General features: G+C 51.6%; 3 protein-coding genes across 3 annotated transcripts in view; 1 reads left to right on the top strand and 2 right to left on the bottom strand.

The window, feature by feature from the left end:
* Positions 1–1,076: 1,076 nt before the first annotated feature.
* Positions 1,077–3,523, top strand: INSL5 (insulin like 5). Its single transcript, XM_058808987.1, has 2 exons — positions 1,077–1,239; positions 3,288–3,523. The coding sequence occupies exons 1-2, from the start codon at positions 1,077–1,079 to the stop codon at positions 3,521–3,523; spliced, it is 399 nt and encodes a 132-aa protein (XP_058664970.1).
* An 83-nt stretch (positions 3,524–3,606) lies between these two features.
* DYNLT5 (dynein light chain Tctex-type family member 5) lies at positions 3,607–5,149 on the bottom strand. The gene is made up of 3 exons (XM_058808094.1): positions 5,113–5,149; positions 4,913–5,037; positions 3,607–4,488 (listed from the first exon to the last, which is right to left on the bottom strand). Exons 1-3 carry the CDS (start codon positions 5,147–5,149, stop codon positions 4,285–4,287), a joined length of 366 nt encoding a protein of 121 aa, XP_058664077.1. The 3' UTR covers positions 3,607–4,284.
* Positions 5,150–10,759: 5,610 nt separating this feature from the next.
* Positions 10,760–16,450, bottom strand: part of SGIP1 (SH3GL interacting endocytic adaptor 1) — a 49,106-nt gene continuing 43,415 nt past the window's right edge. Inside the window, exons 20-25 of the mRNA XM_058808261.1 lie at positions 15,356–15,511; positions 14,368–14,500; positions 13,835–14,037; positions 13,050–13,114; positions 12,419–12,583; positions 10,760–11,614 (exon numbers count right to left, since the gene is read on the bottom strand). Of these exons, the coding sequence (XP_058664244.1) occupies positions 11,592–11,614; positions 12,419–12,583; positions 13,050–13,114; positions 13,835–14,037; positions 14,368–14,500; positions 15,356–15,511 (745 nt within the window). The 3' untranslated portion in view covers positions 10,760–11,591. The remainder of the gene's footprint in view (positions 11,615–12,418; positions 12,584–13,049; positions 13,115–13,834; positions 14,038–14,367; positions 14,501–15,355; positions 15,512–16,450) is intronic.

Here is a 16,450-nt window from a genome sequence, read left to right as displayed (position 1 = left end):
TGCATTAACATCCACTTCCTCCTGTGTGCTGCACACCTGACAGGAGACATGCAAACTTCCCCCGACATAAAATTCATCTTGGTGTGTTTCAAGGAAAGACACTCGTTTAGGTGAATCATTTGTTAATCATTATTATAAATCCGACCAAAATACACCCTGTATTTTCCATTCATGCCCGTGACTGTTTGCTTACTGCTAAAAAACAAGCTTTCTGTAACACATCATAACCCACCCTGCACACAGTGAAAATCAATTACCTGTAACTTTATGGTGCTGGAAAATTCTTGTGGTGCTAGGAAGGGCTCAAGATCTCCAAAGTTCCTCATGTATTTTGTTCTTAAATATGGAATTTCTGACCATGTAAGTCAGAAATTTCCTCCTAGAAGCATTTTATTGCAAGGATTTTTTATAGAATTATAAATACACCAAAGGCAACATTAGGAACCAGTAACCTAGAACCAAGCCCTGCTCCCAGAGCAGAGACTCAGCTCCATGTGCTGCAGGATCGTTGGCACACTGGGAATCCTGGCTGGGATATCAATACATGGCACAAACTCCTCTGGAGTGAATTTTGTTAGCAGTGCTTGGCACTGGCAGGGTTTCCCCACAAGCACCCACAGCTAGCAGTAACCAAGGTGAGGAATGAAGAGGTGCATGATGCAGACATCATGGGGAGGAGTTCATTCCATTCTTCTTTGGGACCACCAACACAAACAGACTGGGCATCAGGCTGTGTGGGGAACACAGACACCAAACCCACTGAGGACAAACCCCATCACAAACACCCTTTTGTTCTGGCAGAACACACATTAACTGCACCCACCCAAGCCATACCCCATAAACTGTCACACCTCAGGTGTTCCCAGTAAAGCAGCTACGTACAGAAATCTCTCATCCCTGACTGAGATCCCAAAGCACTTCAACCATGACCAGAAACAAGCAGTTTATTTGTTTTCAGCAAACATTGCCACCCTCAGAGCGAGCTGTTACCCAGTGGAGTGGACAGACCGTCGGTATAAATGGGAAGGCTCCAGCAGAATTCCCCACACCCAGCTGGGAAGCACCACGTTGGCAGCATGAGGGGCACTCTGCTGGCTCTGGGCTGCCTCGCTCTCCTGCTCCTGGCACGGGAAGGGACAGGGGAAGGGAGCAAGGTGAGGCTCTGTGGGAGAGACTTCATCAGAGCCGTGGTGTTCACCTGCGGCGGCTCGCGCTGGAGAAGGGACCGCGATCTGCAGGGTGAGTACAGCCATGGAACCCGGGCTGCCTGCTTGTACCCATCCCAGGGCATCCCAGGGGCTGCCCTGCCTGCTTCTACCCATCCCAGGGCATCCCTGGGGCTGCCCTGCCTGCTTGTACCCATCCCAGGGCATCCCAGGGCATCCCAGGGGCTGCCCTGCCTGCTTGTACCCATCCCAGGGCATCCCAGGGCATCCCAGGGGCTGCCCTGCCTGCTTGTACCCATCCCAGGGCATCCCAGGGGCTGCCCTGCCTGCTTGTACCCATCCTAGGGCATCCCAGGGGCTGCCCTGCCTGCTTGTACCCATCCCAGGGCATCCCTGGGGCTGCCCTGCCTGCTTGTACCCATCCTAGGGCATCCCAGCGGCTGCCCTGCCTGCTTGTACCCATCCCAGGGCATCCCAGGGGCTGCCCTGCCTGCTTGTACCCATCCCAGGGCATCCCTGGGGCTGCCCTGCCTGCTTGTACCCATCCCAGGGCCTCCCAGGGCATCCCAGGGGGCTGCCCTGCCTGCTTGTACCCATCCCAGGGCATCCCAGGGCATCCCAGGGGGCTGCCCTGCCTGCTTGTACCCATCCCAGGGCATCCCAGGGCATCCCAGGGGCTGCCCTGCCTGCTTCTACCCATCCCAGGGCATCCCAGGGCATCCCAGGGGCTACCCTGCCTGCTTGTACCCATCCCAGGGCATCCCAGGGGCTGCCCTGCCTGCTTGTACCCATCCCAGGGCATCCCAGGGGCTGGGGAGCAGCACATCCCCTGCTCCCCTCAATCCCTGCAGCTCCAACCCCCCAGCACAGGCTGTGCTCTGCTCCCTCTCCTTGCAGCTTGTCTGGCTCAGCTTCCTGGGCTGCTTTGCTAAAGAAAAATAGTTCAGACTTCTAAGACTTCCCAAGCTCACCTGAGGAATGAGATCCAAGGCAAGGCTATCACTGAAAACCTGCCATCTCTTGTCAGTGACAAGTTTCACTGAAGGCAGTGCGAATGTCTTGCTGTGGTCTTCACTCTCCCCACTAGAAACCCGAAGCTTTGCAATTAAAGCATGTTGAATATCTGCTCTGCAATTTAAGCACTTTCACATGGGCTGTTTTGTTAAAGAAAAATAATTCAGACCAAGATTTTCCAAGCTCACCTGAGGAACAGGATCCGAGGCAAGGCTATCACTGAAAATCTGCCATCGCATTTCAGTGACAAATTTTGCTCGTGCAAGTGTCTTGCTGTGGTCTCCATTTTCCCCACTAGAAACCAGAAACTTTATAAAACGTTGTAATTAAAGCATGTTGAATGTCTGCTCTGCAATTTAAGCACATTCACATGCTTTTGTGTATATTTATACTTACTAGCATATTTCTTGATACTCAAAATTTTGATTTGATGGTCAGAAAATTCAACCATTACACGCACAGCTAGACATGTGTACTCTGATCAAAACAAATAGGGAACAAGAAAATAATGGAGGAAGGTGACAGCAACAGAGGCTTTCTACACTTCCTACATCTCCATTTTTGGAAAAGTCTCTTGTAGCAACAGCTTTAAGCAAATACAAAAGTGGTAGCACGGGCAACCCCCTTCCCAAAATCTGTTGAAGAGCCTTGCTTTTAAAAATTGAGAGCTACTACACCTTTACAGACTGCACAAGACCCAGCTGTACTGAGGTACTTCAGCTGCAGCTGGACTGTAATTTCTGTGGGAACACCAGAACTCTGGGCTAGCTGATGCCTTAATGCAATTCAGGAACCCCCCAGGTCCAGCTTAATGTGCTGGTCAAGAGCCTCTGACACACCAAATCACAGCTTTTCCTGGAGAAGCAATGTGTTAGTGTAAGACTCAAGGCACCACAGGACACTTTTTAACATAAATCCCTGAACTCCTCAGTTTTACCACGTTGATCACAGATTATTCCTCACAGTGAGGAGTCCGTGATGCGGTGCTCTTATCAGAGGGCAACACTCAGCTCCCTGGCTGTAGCTTGGTCTGTCTTTCTAGTAAAGATAAAAAGCATAAATTACTCATCTTCCCACGACTTTTAACTTCTCATTTTCCTGCGCCAGAGAGTGAAAACCCCCAGCATTTCCCACACGAGGACGAGGGTGATGCTGACTTCTCACCACACCCAGAGCTGAGGCTGGGAATCCACAGAGAAGAACCCCAGGATGTCAAAGCTGAGCAAGACTTGCAAAACACCAGCAGAGTTCCTGTGCTCAGCAAGCGTGAGGCAGCCAAGCTGCTGGCCACATCCTGCTGCAACGAGGGCTGCACCAGGACAGAGATCAGCTCCCTGTGCTGAAAGGCAGCAGCTCGGAGTCACAGCGTCCAGGGATTAAAATAATCATGACAGAAACCACGGTCCTTTCAGTTGTGTTCTTTAATTGTAGCTTTTGGTGTTAAAATGTCACAGTGCACACCAGCAAGTGGCTTCAGGTTGTCTGCATTTCACAGTGTTTACAGTGGGTTAAACTTTTAGTCATGAGTACATGAAATGTTTCTTCCCAACTAACTACTGTTCTGGTATCAGCTTTGCACCTAAAATGTAATAAAATAAGCAGCTTGTGATAGGTTTGTTCTCTGACTCAGGAAAACCTAACAGCAGGTTTCAGCTGGGAAATAGGGGTAGCAAAAAGTCTGGTTTCAGATTCAGAGCGAGGTGAGCCAGACCCCACCTGGGTGGGGAATGGCTGCACCAGGAGAGACTCAGGACCATCAGTACCAGCCCCAAAAGTGGGCAGGCAAAACCCATGGTTTATTCCCTAATCCAAATACTTCCAGTAACGTTTCCTGGAAGAAAACAGGGAAAACATTAATTACAGGCAATATTCTAAAAATATTTCCCCTACAGAGCAAGTTCTGAAAGCAGCAATGAGCTGCAAAACTGTGCCATAGAAAGCCACTTCCCAGAGAAAACCCCGGGAAAGACCCTTATTCCACTCACCCACAGGCTCACATTTCAAAGCAGGTGAGAGTACCTTGGTCCTTCACAATATTTTCAACAGAGCCAGGAAGAGTTAGGCTGAACATTAATTTCTCCTGCTGCTAAACTCTACTGCCTCCCTATTCAAAATACACACCATAGACATTTGCCACAGCAAACAGCGAGGTGTTCTTGAACACATAGGAGGAAAAGGTGTCGCTCTTGGGATCCCAGAGGCACCTGCTGCTGATCTGCAGGCTCTGCCCACCCAGCTGCCCAATGTGTGCCACCACCACGATCTTGTACCTGGGCACCGCCAGCGCCTTGACCCGCGCCTTAATGACCTGCGGGGAAAAACAGAATCAGTTCATATATCTTCAAATATGGGGATGGATTTACAGCAGGGCAAGGGGGTATGGTATTGAACTACCAGAGGGATGGATGGGATATTGGGAATTAGGAATTGTTCCCTAGCACTGGTGCCCAGAGCAGCCGTGGCTGCCCCTGGATCCCTGGCAGTGCCCAAGGCCAGGCTGGAGCAGCCTGGCACAGTGGCAGGTGTCCCTGAGGCTGGATGAGCTTAAAGGTCCCTCCCCACCCAAACCAGCCTGTAAATCCATTAACTAACTCGTATATGTCTGCACTGTCCTCTGAGCAACCCCTGCTGGCATCTCAACACCGCCTCCAGCCTTTATCTTACACTTTATCCGGCATTTTGGGGGACATTTGGGGCACCCATGGAGGCACAAGTGTCCGTCCCGGCCGCACCTCGGCGATGTCCTTGGCCGCCTCCAGGCACGGCCCCGGCTCGTAGCGCCGCTCCCTCAGGGCGCTCCCCAGCACATCCCTCAGGATCTCCTCCACCGCCGCCACCGGGAAGCGCCTGGCAGGTCCTGCGAGGCAGAGCCCGAGTTTAGGAAGGCACAATCGCAGCGCTGGAGGGTTTTAGAGGGGTAATCAACACCCACCTGAGCCGGGCTCGGCGGGGGATTCACCGCCCTCCATCGCCCTCAGCTGCGTGAGGGGAGGCGGCGCCCGGAGCGGGGCCCGCCCGCCGCGTTCCCGTTCTCCGACTCCACCCTCCGTATTCCCGGCCTACATCCCCCCACGTTCCCGTTCGCCGCCTCCATTTACGCACGTTCCCGGCCTTCGTCCCTTGGTATTCCCGTTCCCCTCCTCCGTATTCCCGTCCCCCGCCTCCGTATTCCCGTTCGCGCCTCGTCCCCACACGTTCCTGGCCCCGCCATTCCCACCCTCACGGCTGTGAGTTCCTGCGGCTCCCCTGGCTCCCATAGTTTCCAGCGGTCTCTGTGTGTCCCCACAGCCCTCACAGCTCCCACGGGTCCCCACCGCTCTCTGTGCGTCCCGTGGCTTCCACATTCCTACAGTCCTTGGTGTCCCACAGCTTCCTGTGTGTCCCTACAGTCCCCAGAGGTTCCCATGACTCCTGCATGTCCCCGTGTTTTCCACAGGTCTCTGGATTCCTTTACAGTCCCCATGGTTCCCATGGCTCCCATGTATCCCTAGAGCTTCTCCAGATCCCTCCCTGTCCCCACGGCTTCCACAGGTCCCTACATGGTCCTATAACTTCCACATGTCCCCACAGCTCCCAAATGTCCCCACATAAACCTAAAGATTCTGTGTGGCCCCATGGCCTCCAAATGTCCCCACATGGCCTTTATGTTCTCAAGGCTCCTGAGGGTCCCTGTGACCTCCTCAGGCCCCCATGGCCTCCACGGGTTCCCACAGCCCCCCAAAATGTGGGTCCCTATGGTACCCATGGGGCCCTATAGCCCACACAGATTCCCGTGATCCCTGTGGATCCTCACAAACCCCTGTGTCCCCACAGCCCTGAAGTGACACAATGACCTCCACAGGTCCCCCAACCCCAATCCCTCATGTCCCCGCAGCCCTGAAGTGTCCCCATGGCCTCCACAGGTCCCCCCAACTCCACATCCCTCATGTCCTCACAGCCCTGAAGTGACACAATGACCTCCACAGTTCCCCCAACCCCACATCCCTCATGCCCCCACAGCCCCATTTCCTCAAGCTCCATCCATCCCCACAGTCCCTGTGGATCCTCGTGTGTCCCCACATGCCACCCTCGACCTGTCCCCATGCTGGGACACTGCGCATAACTCCAACAGCAATGACAGTTTTTGGGACAGGGACCCTTTTTTGGGTCAGCCTTCAATCCCTCTGCCCGCTCCTCTGGGTGCTCTGGCATGTGGTAGCAAAACCAGCTCAGAAAAATAAATGTTTTACTTTTTTTGTTTATTTTCAAGGAAAAAAATAATAATAATCACATTTAAATTGCAACTCAGTTGGGTATTTCATGTGGTTCTTATGTATAGGATGAATAAACTTTGTTCTGACGTGGGGATTTCTTTGTCACAACGCTCTGCATGGTAAATAATTGCATATTTGAGAGTCGGTGAAATTGGTGACGGGGAGGATGGAGGAGAGACATTTATAAAAAACAGTATTTACAAAAATGATATCCACATAGTCGTACTCTAATCTATAAGGCAAGTAACATTTAAAATATGTTGTTTCATGATTATCTTCAACAAGTCAATACAACACATTCATATTACCAGTGGTCAAATACAAAACTTCGCTGCAGTAGTCCCTGTGCAACAAACCTGTACGTCTTTTATAGGTTGTTTTTTTTTTTTTCTCTGAGAACAGTAGGAAAGCAGCAAAGTTTTCATCACAGACTAAGCAGTACCTAGGCCATCGTAGACTAAAGGTATATTATATCTCATTGCACGTTCAGGCAGAAAAGGCCAGCCATTCATTAACTTATTTAACTTAAATCTTAAAAATAGACCTGTGTATCTTCATCCACAAATATTTATAAACATTTTATACACGAGGGAGTTCATTAAGTGGTCCAGGGTGATACCTGGGGATATCTGATTCACTGCTGGGGTGTCACAGTGGGGCTGTCCCACACCCTGGGCTCTCCTCCCACCAGCCCTGGGAGCTTCCTGGCACATCCCAACCCAAATCCTGGCTCAGACCATGCCACATTTCTGTTTGTTTCATGTCACCCAAGCATCCAGGGGATTTCATCAACCTTACAATGTTTGGGAGTGAGAAACCCCTTCCTGCATGGATGAGGAACCCAACATGGGGGCAGCACACCCACAGCGATTCCCACTGTCCCAGAAAACCTGGATTTCTAATGGATGAACAGGGCATTCCCAAAGCCTCCCTGGGATCTGGTGTGTTCCACCACATCCTGCTTGTCCCCAGGCCTTTGAAGAGCATCCCACCATCAATTCATGTTCCAAGAACCACTGCCAGCACCATCATCCCTCCCAAAGGGAGAAGGGAAGCCAGGCAGGAGCAGGGCAGGTTCCTGCAAATCTTTTCCTTGCCTTGCAGTGAAAGAGGAGTTAAAATCCTGACTGGAATAATCCTGATTATCATAAAACCTCCCTGGCTCTACACGGATTCATTTCCTTGAGAAATTGTGAGGAAAAGAGGAACAGAAGAATTCTGGCTATGAAATGAAATCTTTGAGACAGTAATTTCTAACCTGGAAAGTACAACAGGATGACATTACGTATTTTGGTCATGACTAGCTTCAAAATTAGGGGTTTTAACCAAGATGTTTTCACATAAAAACCACAAAAGGGTAGGGAAAAAATGTTTGACTCTCTCTTAGGTAAATTAAAAATCTGTCACCTTTTCAGTGCACTCCAGCCATTGAAAAATGCTTCTGCTGGGAGAAAGAGATGGTGACTCTTTATTTAGGATGCTCCTGCTGGAGGGATCTCAGAGAGCAGCCCAGGAAGGGTGGCAGGGGGGCTGTACCTTCCCTTCCCATCCCTGCTCTGCCTGGCTAAAAAGGGAGGGCATTCCAATGGAAACTTGCAGGTTTTTCTCACTTATGTTTTAAAAATGATAGATAAAACCTGAAATAGCAGAGTGAAGACAAATTAATTTCACTGGAATACTGATGACGACAAAACCAAGAAGATGTAAACAGGGCAGTAAATTTAAGAACAAATGCAGACACCAAGTGAAAAGCTCAGTATCTGGTGTTTTTTCCTACTATTGAGAGATTTCAGAGTTATTGAGAAATATTGTTAAAGCAGGAAACTGCTCTGAAAGATCTCCTGTGAGGAGCACCGTGAGCTGGCTGAGAATTGTGACTGTTTGCAACAAACAGCAGAAAGGTGGTAAAAAAAGAGTTCCTGCTTCTACCATGTAAGATTCCAAGTCTGAAGGTATCCATGGGGAAAAACTCCTGCTCTGCCAGTGGGACCTTGACTCTGCAGGTGTGGGCTGCCAAATTCCCAGGGGAAAATTCCTTTGGGAGAGGCTGCTGAGGACAGTGTAAAGGGAGATGTCCACGGAAGGAATGGAGCTGAAGCCTCTCTGTGCATGCATTCACATATTTGTGATTGAATGCCGCCTTTATTTGTTATTCTGCTCACCCTGATGGATCCTGGTGCTGCTGAGCTCAGGGGTGCCAGGGCTGGGCTGAGCCCCCTCTGCAGCCTCAGCCTGACTTGGGAAAAGCCCTGCTGGGAAACAGAGCTGTGGTGCTTCCCTTGGGAATGCTCCAGGGCTGGAGCCAGGCTGGGAGAGCTGGGAATGCCCAGCCTGGAGAGGAGAAGGATCCAGGGAGAGCCCAGAGCCCCTGGCAGGGCCTGAAGGGGCTCCAGGAGAGCTGCAGAGGGGCTGGGGACAGGGATGGAGGGACAGGACACAGGGAATGGCTCCCACTGCCAGAGGGCAGGGATGGGTGGGAGATTGGAAAGGGATTGCTCCTGTGAGGGTGGGCAGGCTCTGGAATAGAATTCCCAGATTTGCAGGCTGGACATTGGGGCTGGAGCAGCCTGGGACAGTGGGAGGTGTCCCTGCCATGGCAGGGGTGGAACAAGATGATTTTTAAGATCCCTTCCCACCCAAACCAGTCTGGGATCTGTTTGGAACCAAACCAGTGCCATTTCACCTCCCTGCTCTCTGTGAGGGGCCAGGCAACTCCAAACAGATGAAATCCCTGAAAATAGACAGATTTTCCTTCCTAAAAGCCGAGGTGAAGCCTGCAGAGCTTGAATGCCCTGAGCACTACAGGTCCCTCTCTGGAGCCAGCTGCTCTCACCAAGCTCCCAACAAACCCCAGGGCACTCTGAGAAAACCCTGTGCCAAAAACTGGCAAGAGCAGTGTGGAAAAACCTGTCCCAAATCGCTGCTTTTGGTCCCAGTGTCACAGGGCTGGTGTCACCTGCCAGTGCCTGGAGCTGTGTCCCTGTGGGGCTGGCAGTGCTGGCACATCCCACATGTCCCAGAAATAGGACAAAATGTCCCAGGCTGTTCCCATCTCTCTCTCCAGGCCGTGAGGGCTGCGTCCCCACAAAGTGACCGACCTCTGTTTTGTTCACCAGCTCAAACAGGGCGAGCTTGGGAGCTTTGGGTTATGGGTTTTTCTGTTTCAAAGCACTCAAAAACCCAATGCTAATGTAAACACCTTGTCTTTCAAATGAAATATAAAGTAAAATCTCTATGTTCTAGTAATATTTACATTATAAATCCATTTTTTTCAGGTCTATGCCATAGATCTCTTTTGGAAGGGTGGGTTTGGAGCAATTGTACATACCATAAACCTGATTCTTAGGGTTTGCCCCTATATTTCTGTGTCAGAAAGGGGTGAGCTGCACACTTTATACAAATTTCCAGTTCAGGGGGAAAACCATTCACGGAGTGGGACACTGGGGAGTGCACTCCCAAAATCTGTGAGGATGTGGGAAGCTGCAGGAGCAAATTGTGCTTTTCCTTTCCTGCTGCTGCCTTCTGTCAATTCACACACAGAGTTCACCCCCCAAATCTCAGCCTGGGAGCCACCTCACACCTGAAATATTCCCACATTTCCTTCTTTACTCTCACGATGGGCACAGATATCTGCTTTCCTTCATCAAACTGCTCCATGAGCAAGCACTTCCAACATGCCCGGGCTGTTTTCTAGTCTAAATTCACCACTCTAACCCTGGCAACACCTGGAAAACCAGCACTTTTTGTCACCTTACACATTCCCAAAGTCCCAGCACCCGATTCATGGATGCTCCTCTGCGCATCTGTGTTTAATTTCACACAGGTTCCTTCATTTTTGTTCCCAAAATTGCCAAAATCTCCTGTTTCACAAGCCTGGCTGCAGCACATGAATGCCACCCACGCTCTCACCGTGCTGCCAGGAGTGGGATGAGACTGAGATCCACAGGAATGAGCAGCACTCACACAGCGGGACAGGGAAAACACAGAGGGATAATGTTTTGTGCCCCATTCTCCAGTTCAGCACTTCCATGTGTTTTCCCATTTCTCTTCTTCCCAGCTGCTCCCAGTGCTGGCGAGCTGGGCTCCTGCCCTGGCTGCTCCCAACAGCCCCCACGCTGTTCCTGCTCCCTGGGGAATCCTTTCCCAGTGTTTTTCCATACACATTTCCCTGCCTCAGTGCTAAAACAGAGAAGCAGGTGCGGCTGCAGTCCTTTAAAGCATTTTCTAAACCCGTAGAGCTTTCAGAAATGGGGGGCAAAGGCAGAAAAAAGCCAGCAAAGCAACGTAAAACCACAACTGAATGTCTGGAGGAAGCTCGGAAAACGCATCCTTGATCCCAACAGAGACATTTTGTGCCAGTGCTGGGAGCTCAGAGGGACCACCCAGCCTCTTTGCTGCTTCTTTCCTCATCTGTATCCCTGTAAAATACCTGGGCACGGGGCTGGGAAGAGCTGCTGGGATTCCAGCAGGGAATCTGCAGCTGTAAGAGAATACAGAGCTGGAAATTGGGAGTCAATACTCCTTGCAGAAGTGAGATTTCCTTCCTGGGAGACTGTCCTAGGAACCTCCACCTTTCCAAGAATATCTTTCTGGAGTTAAACCAGCTAAACCTGAAGGTTTTTATTGATTGCTGTGAGACGTACGAAGGACTGAAGGGAAATTAAATCAGTCTGTGGGCCCTACTGAACTCTCTTTTGATGAGGCACCCCCTTCATAACAGCTACCAGTGTCGTATTTAAATTGTATATATTGACAAAATGCAATCTACCTCTGTAAGCATTGTGCCATTCAACAGTACTACTATAAGATTTATATACCACAGTTTAAATTACATCCATTTCATGAATGGTAAAATGCTAAAACTCAAGTGTCTAACTGCCAAAATACAGCCTTACTGGAATGAGTACAATTTACAAATACAATAATTACATTTTAAAACCATTAACAATGTTACATCTAGAAGTAAATACTGGAGGACTGGTCAAGACGGTGTTTTCCAAGGAAAAAAAATGCTGAAAGTTGTCGACACTTCCAACAGAAATGTCCCGAGTGCAGGATTCAGTTCATTTATCCTTAAACTGTAATTAAAACCCGTTCCACGCACAGCAGTCCTTGGGTATTTTCCATAGTATTTTCCATGGACTTGCATAAGCTTCCATCAGTTATCCGCCAAATATTTACCTAGAAACGGGATCAGAAATCAGCTGGGGGGAGGGAGCAGCCCTGATTCCCAGGAGTTCTTGCCCACCTCCACCAGCCCTTCCTGCCCACGGGAAAATCCTCATTATACTCTGCAACCATGAGGAAAAATCCTCGATATTCTCTGTAACCATGAGGAAAAATCCTTCTGCCGCAATTAGGAAAAATCCTCGTTATTCTCTGCAGCAATGAGGAAAAATGCTTGTTATTCTCCACAGTTATGAACACAAGGAAAAATCCTCGTTATTCTCTACAGCAGTGAGGAAATATCCTCATGATTTTCTGCAGCAATGAGGAAAAATCCTCGTTATTTTCTGCACTCATGAGGAAAAATCCTCATTATTCTCTACAGCCAAGAGGAAAAATCCTCGTTATTCTCTGCAGCAATGAGGAAAAATCCTCATTACTCTCTACAGCCATGAGCACAAGGAAAACTCTTTGTTATTCTCTACAGCCATGAGTACGAGGAAAAATCCTTGTTATTCTCTACAGTTATGAACACAAGGAAAATCCTCGTTATTCTGTGCAGCAAGGGGGCAAAAGCTCTTCCTGGAGATGCCCTGGAGATGCCCTGGAAATGCCCTGGAGATGCCCTGGAGATGCCAGCCCTTGCCTTTCCAGCAGGAGCAGGCATGAGCCATGGACCCCCAGGCTGGCGGGTGTCAGCAGGATTCATTTCACGCAGTCTGTCCGTCTGTCCCCCTGCCCGAGCTGTAGTGTACAGACACACAGCACCAGCGCTCCCAGCACCTCGGCACGGCCAGAGGGAGCTGCGGGGACACTCACCTGCCGCAAACCTCTTCTTGATGAGGGAGAAGCGGTAGCCGGCGCCCACCAGCTCGATGTCGCAGCTGGACAGGGTGCTGCCCTCGCTGGTGAACTGCACGGCCAGCGGGGCGGGCGAGCTCGGCCCCTCGGACAGCTGGAACCGCGCCAGCAGCGACCCCACACCTGCGATGGAAACCGAGAGAGCCGGTGAGGGCACTCGGGGCACCCCGGCACGGACGGGGCACGGGCAAAGTGCCACCCCAGCCGCAGCATCACCCGGGCGGGCGCAGCCAAACCCCCTCATCCACCCAGCAGCATTCGGCTGCTCACACACCCCAGCGCTAGGAGCAGCTTTCCACCTGGAAAACCTCCCGTGGGACACAGCAATCACCCAGCGGGCCTCAGCCTCCCTCAGAGCGGAGCCGAGGACTTGGCACCCCACCACATCCCAGCCCGGTGTGTGAATGCCCCTCGGGATGCCAAGGTGGCTGGCAAAGCAGCACGGGTGGCACACAGCCCTGCTTTTTGAGCTCCAGAATTAAATAGCTTTGTCCCCAGCAAGCCCCTGGGCTCGTGTGCCGGCACCCACAGCAGGTCCGTGCCTGCCTGAAGGATCCCGAGATAATGATGTGCATGTTTGCAGGATTACCTCCATTTTCTGACTTCTGGGAGATATCAGGGATCTTCCACAATATCCTTTGCTGTTCAGCATTCCTGCAAACACATGGAGAAGAGCATTTCTGTAGGAATCAAGGAATTGCCAAAGAGTAATTTGAATTTTGCTCATGGCCGGTGGTGGGGTGGGGAACTACTCTGGTGCTGCTCTCTGGAGCAGCAGTTCTGAGAGCTTGGATTTGGGTTTCACAGCAAGTGAAAGTTCAAGTCATGGTTGGACTTGATAGAAGGCTTTTCCAAACAAAATATTTGTATGATTGTTATGAGGATTGCAGGTGAGCAAGAGACATGGAAATGTGCCAGTGCCTACGGCAGCGACAGCCACACATCCTTCCATGAATCCCAGAATCCCAGACTGCTTGGGTTGGAAGGGACCTTAAAACTTATCCAGTGCCACCCCTGCCACGCCAGGGACACCTCCCAATGTCCAGCCTGGCCTTGGATACTGCCAGGGATCCAGGGGCAGCCACAGCTGCTCTGGGCACCCTGTGCCAGGACCTGTCTGTTCATCCCCCTAAACCCTGGGTAAAGCAGCCAAAACACAAAATAAGGGCTGATGCTCTGCTGTCTGCACATGTCCCTTCATCCCTGACCATTTTCCTGTGGGAATGGCAAGAGAAAGGGAATTGCAGTGGGGTTAACATTTCCTCCTACAAGGGGAGGGCAGGTTTGGGTCCCCAGCGTGTCCCCAGCTCCCATCCACAGACCCCCTGCAGCAGGATGGGGATTCTGGGCAGGGACAGGAGGAGCAATCCCTACCAGACAGCAGGAGGAAGCACAGCTTGCAGTTTGGTTACTCCTCCGTCGACGGGGACGAGGAACTGGACGTTGTTTAGAGCTACAGGCGTGGCCATTGCCTCTGTATTGTATTTGTAGTCGATGCGCAGGTCAGTGCTTGCAGGGTCACACCGCCAGCTCACTGCAAGGTTTAATGGAGTAGACTGAATACCCTGGGCAGACACCTTCCAAAATGACAGAAAAAACATTTAGTTTCCGTAGGGCTGAAGGGAGAAATCCCATTTTACAGACGCGGACATCGCATTTGGAGGCAACACCTTGAATTCCCCCTGAATTCTGTACTGGGCTTAAAGTCAGACAACCCAGTGCCACACAGAAGGGACAGTGGGACAGCAAGCCCCCACCTCACATTAGCTCCACTCTGCACTAGGGAAACACCATTTTTTACATTACCATTTTTTATTTTACATTTACCATTTTTTACAGCCATAATCAGCACACTTCTATTTTTAAATTTTTTTTTGCACGGTTTTATCTCACAAAAAAAACCCTACCTGGTATTTGAGCATATCCACATTGTAATAGGTGGCTTGAGGTTTCTGTTCCGATACCTTCTTTAGGTGAGTCATCAGATTTGGCATGTTGACCCAGAACTCCTTGGAGTTGGAGTCACTCTGCACGCTGTCACTGCACAGAGGAGAAGGAACCCTTTGGATAACCTGCCTGGGCAGGACAGGGCTGTTGTACACAGCAGAGGGTCTGCACTGAATCCCACCTCCAGAGGAACATTGGCTCCCTCCCACCCAGCTCTGGCTTCTCCTGATCCATCTGCACTGGGATTCAGAACCCCCCAGTGCTGGGCTGATCCCCCAGGGGGGATTCTTCCCCTCTGCCCTCCCAGGTGAGGCCCCACCTGCAGAGCTGCCCCAGCCCTGGGGACAACATCAGCAGCACCTGGAGCTGCTGGAGAGAGCCCAGAGGAACCCATGGAGCTGCTGCAGGGCTGGAGCCCCTCTGGAGCCAGGCTGGGACACCTGGGGGTGCTCACCTGGAGAGGAGAAGGATCCAGGGAGAGCCCAGAGCCCCTGGCAGGGCCTGAAGGGGCTCCAGGAGAGCTGCAGAGGGGCTGGGGACAGGGATGGAGGGGCAGGACACAGGGAATGGCTCCCACTGCCAGAGGGCAGGGATGGGTGGGAGTTTGGGAATTGGGAATTGTTCCCTGGGAGGGTGGGGAAGGGCTGGGCTGGAATTCCCAGATGTGCTGTGGCTGCCCCTGGATCCTTGGCAGTGCCCAAGGCCAGGCTGGACACTGGGGCTTGGAGCAGCCTGGGACAGTGGAAGGTGTCCCTGCCATGGCATAACCCTGATACCAGGATAATCCTGATGACCTATCAACCCAAACCATTCTGGGATTTCATCAGGTGTTTGAGTGTTTGAGAGTTTCACTCCCACCAAGGAAGACACTTCAGGCCGTGCATTTCTGCAAACTCCCTGTTTTCCCGGAATGCCGCCCTCCCTGGGACGCTGCTGGGGAATGCTTACCAGCAGAGCAGCTGGGGGTTTGGCAGGACGTGCTCCAGCCGGTTGAAGTTGAGCACGCGGAAGGTGAGCACGGCCGGGGCGGGGTTGTTGGCAAAGTGTCGGGTGATGCCCGCCGGGAAGGACAGCACCATCTCCCCCGTGATCTTCACGATGCACCTGCAGCGCCCGGCACACAGAGCCAGGGGGAGCAAAGGGGGCTCAACAGGCAGCAGCGAGGGGGGGCTGCACCATGGATGCTGTGGGGACATTGTCCCCTTCCCACCCGACACATCTGCGCCCCTGGGGGCCTCAGAGAGAGCGGAAACAGCACAAGGGCTGACAGGGATCTTCTTAAAGGAACCCTGTTTGAGCTTCTTATTTTTGCTGTCATTCAGTATTTCAGTGAAATTATTTTGTCTTTGGTCTTCCCTTTTGGGTTTTATCTATTAGAGGGTCTTAAAATATAGGTGGGGAAACCCTCCCAGTTTCTGTTGAATGCCATCCTGTTTTGGCCAGGCACGGGAGGGGAAGGCTGCAGCCCCCCTGCCACCCTTCCTGTGCTGCTCTCTGAGATTCTCACACAAAGTCCTCACCTCCCTTTCTCACAGCAGGAACATTTTTAAATGGGGCACCACAGCAGTGTCCTGCCCCTGGACACTCCAGGCCACATCACCTCCTGTCCTGATGCCTCAGGTTTGGCTTTTCTATTTTCACACTCTGTGCTGCTTTAGTGTGAGGGTCTGGGTTCACATTCAGGGATGCTGAGCTCTGTGCACAGAGCAGGGAGACAAAACAATTCCTGCTCCAGCTGGGCACCAAGGACAAATGACCCAAATCTCAGCCCCAGAGCACAAACCCCGTGGGCTGGAGAGAGAAAAACAAGCAGGGTGGGACTGCAGGGGCTAAAGCTGCAATGGGACAATGAACTGCAAGGTGCAAATGGAGCAGAGCTGATCCCAGGGACAGAGCCCGTGCCCGCTCGTGCATTTTGGGGCCATTTTGGTTCATCTTGGGTGCAGCCCTGGCTGGGCTCTGGTGCTGCCCAAGGTGGATCCATGGAGGAGATCCTGTGAATAAATCCCTGCTTTATTCTGGAGCTCTGCTCTGGGGCAGCCT

This window comes from Ammospiza caudacuta, chromosome 7, assembly GCF_027887145.1.
Source record: "Ammospiza caudacuta isolate bAmmCau1 chromosome 7, bAmmCau1.pri, whole genome shotgun sequence".
Taxonomy (NCBI): domain Eukaryota; kingdom Metazoa; phylum Chordata; class Aves; order Passeriformes; family Passerellidae; genus Ammospiza; species Ammospiza caudacuta.
This window is presented reverse-complemented; position numbering and strand designations above follow the sequence as displayed.

What these genes read in the sequence shown, in the direction of transcription:
- INSL5 (XM_058808987.1), top strand. Translation starts at nt 1,077, where the DNA reads ATGAGGGGCACTCTGCTGGCTCTGGGCTGCCTCGCTCTCCTGCTCCTG. An exon ending in AAGGGACCGCGATCTGCAGG is followed by an intron (nt 1,240 to 3,287) that starts GTGAGTACAGCC and finishes TTCCTGCGCCAG; the next exon opens with AGAGTGAAAACCCCCAGCAT.
- DYNLT5 (XM_058808094.1), bottom strand. Translation starts at nt 5,149, where the DNA reads ATGGAGGGCGGTGAATCCCCCGCCGAGCCCGGCTCAG. An exon ending in CCCCGCCGAGCCCGGCTCAG is followed by an intron (nt 5,038 to 5,112) that starts GTGGGTGTTGAT and finishes TCTGCCTCGCAG; the next exon opens with GACCTGCCAGGCGCTTCCCG. An exon ending in CGGCCAAGGACATCGCCGAG is followed by an intron (nt 4,489 to 4,912) that starts GTGCGGCCGGGA and finishes TTTTCCCCGCAG; the next exon opens with GTCATTAAGGCGCGGGTCAA.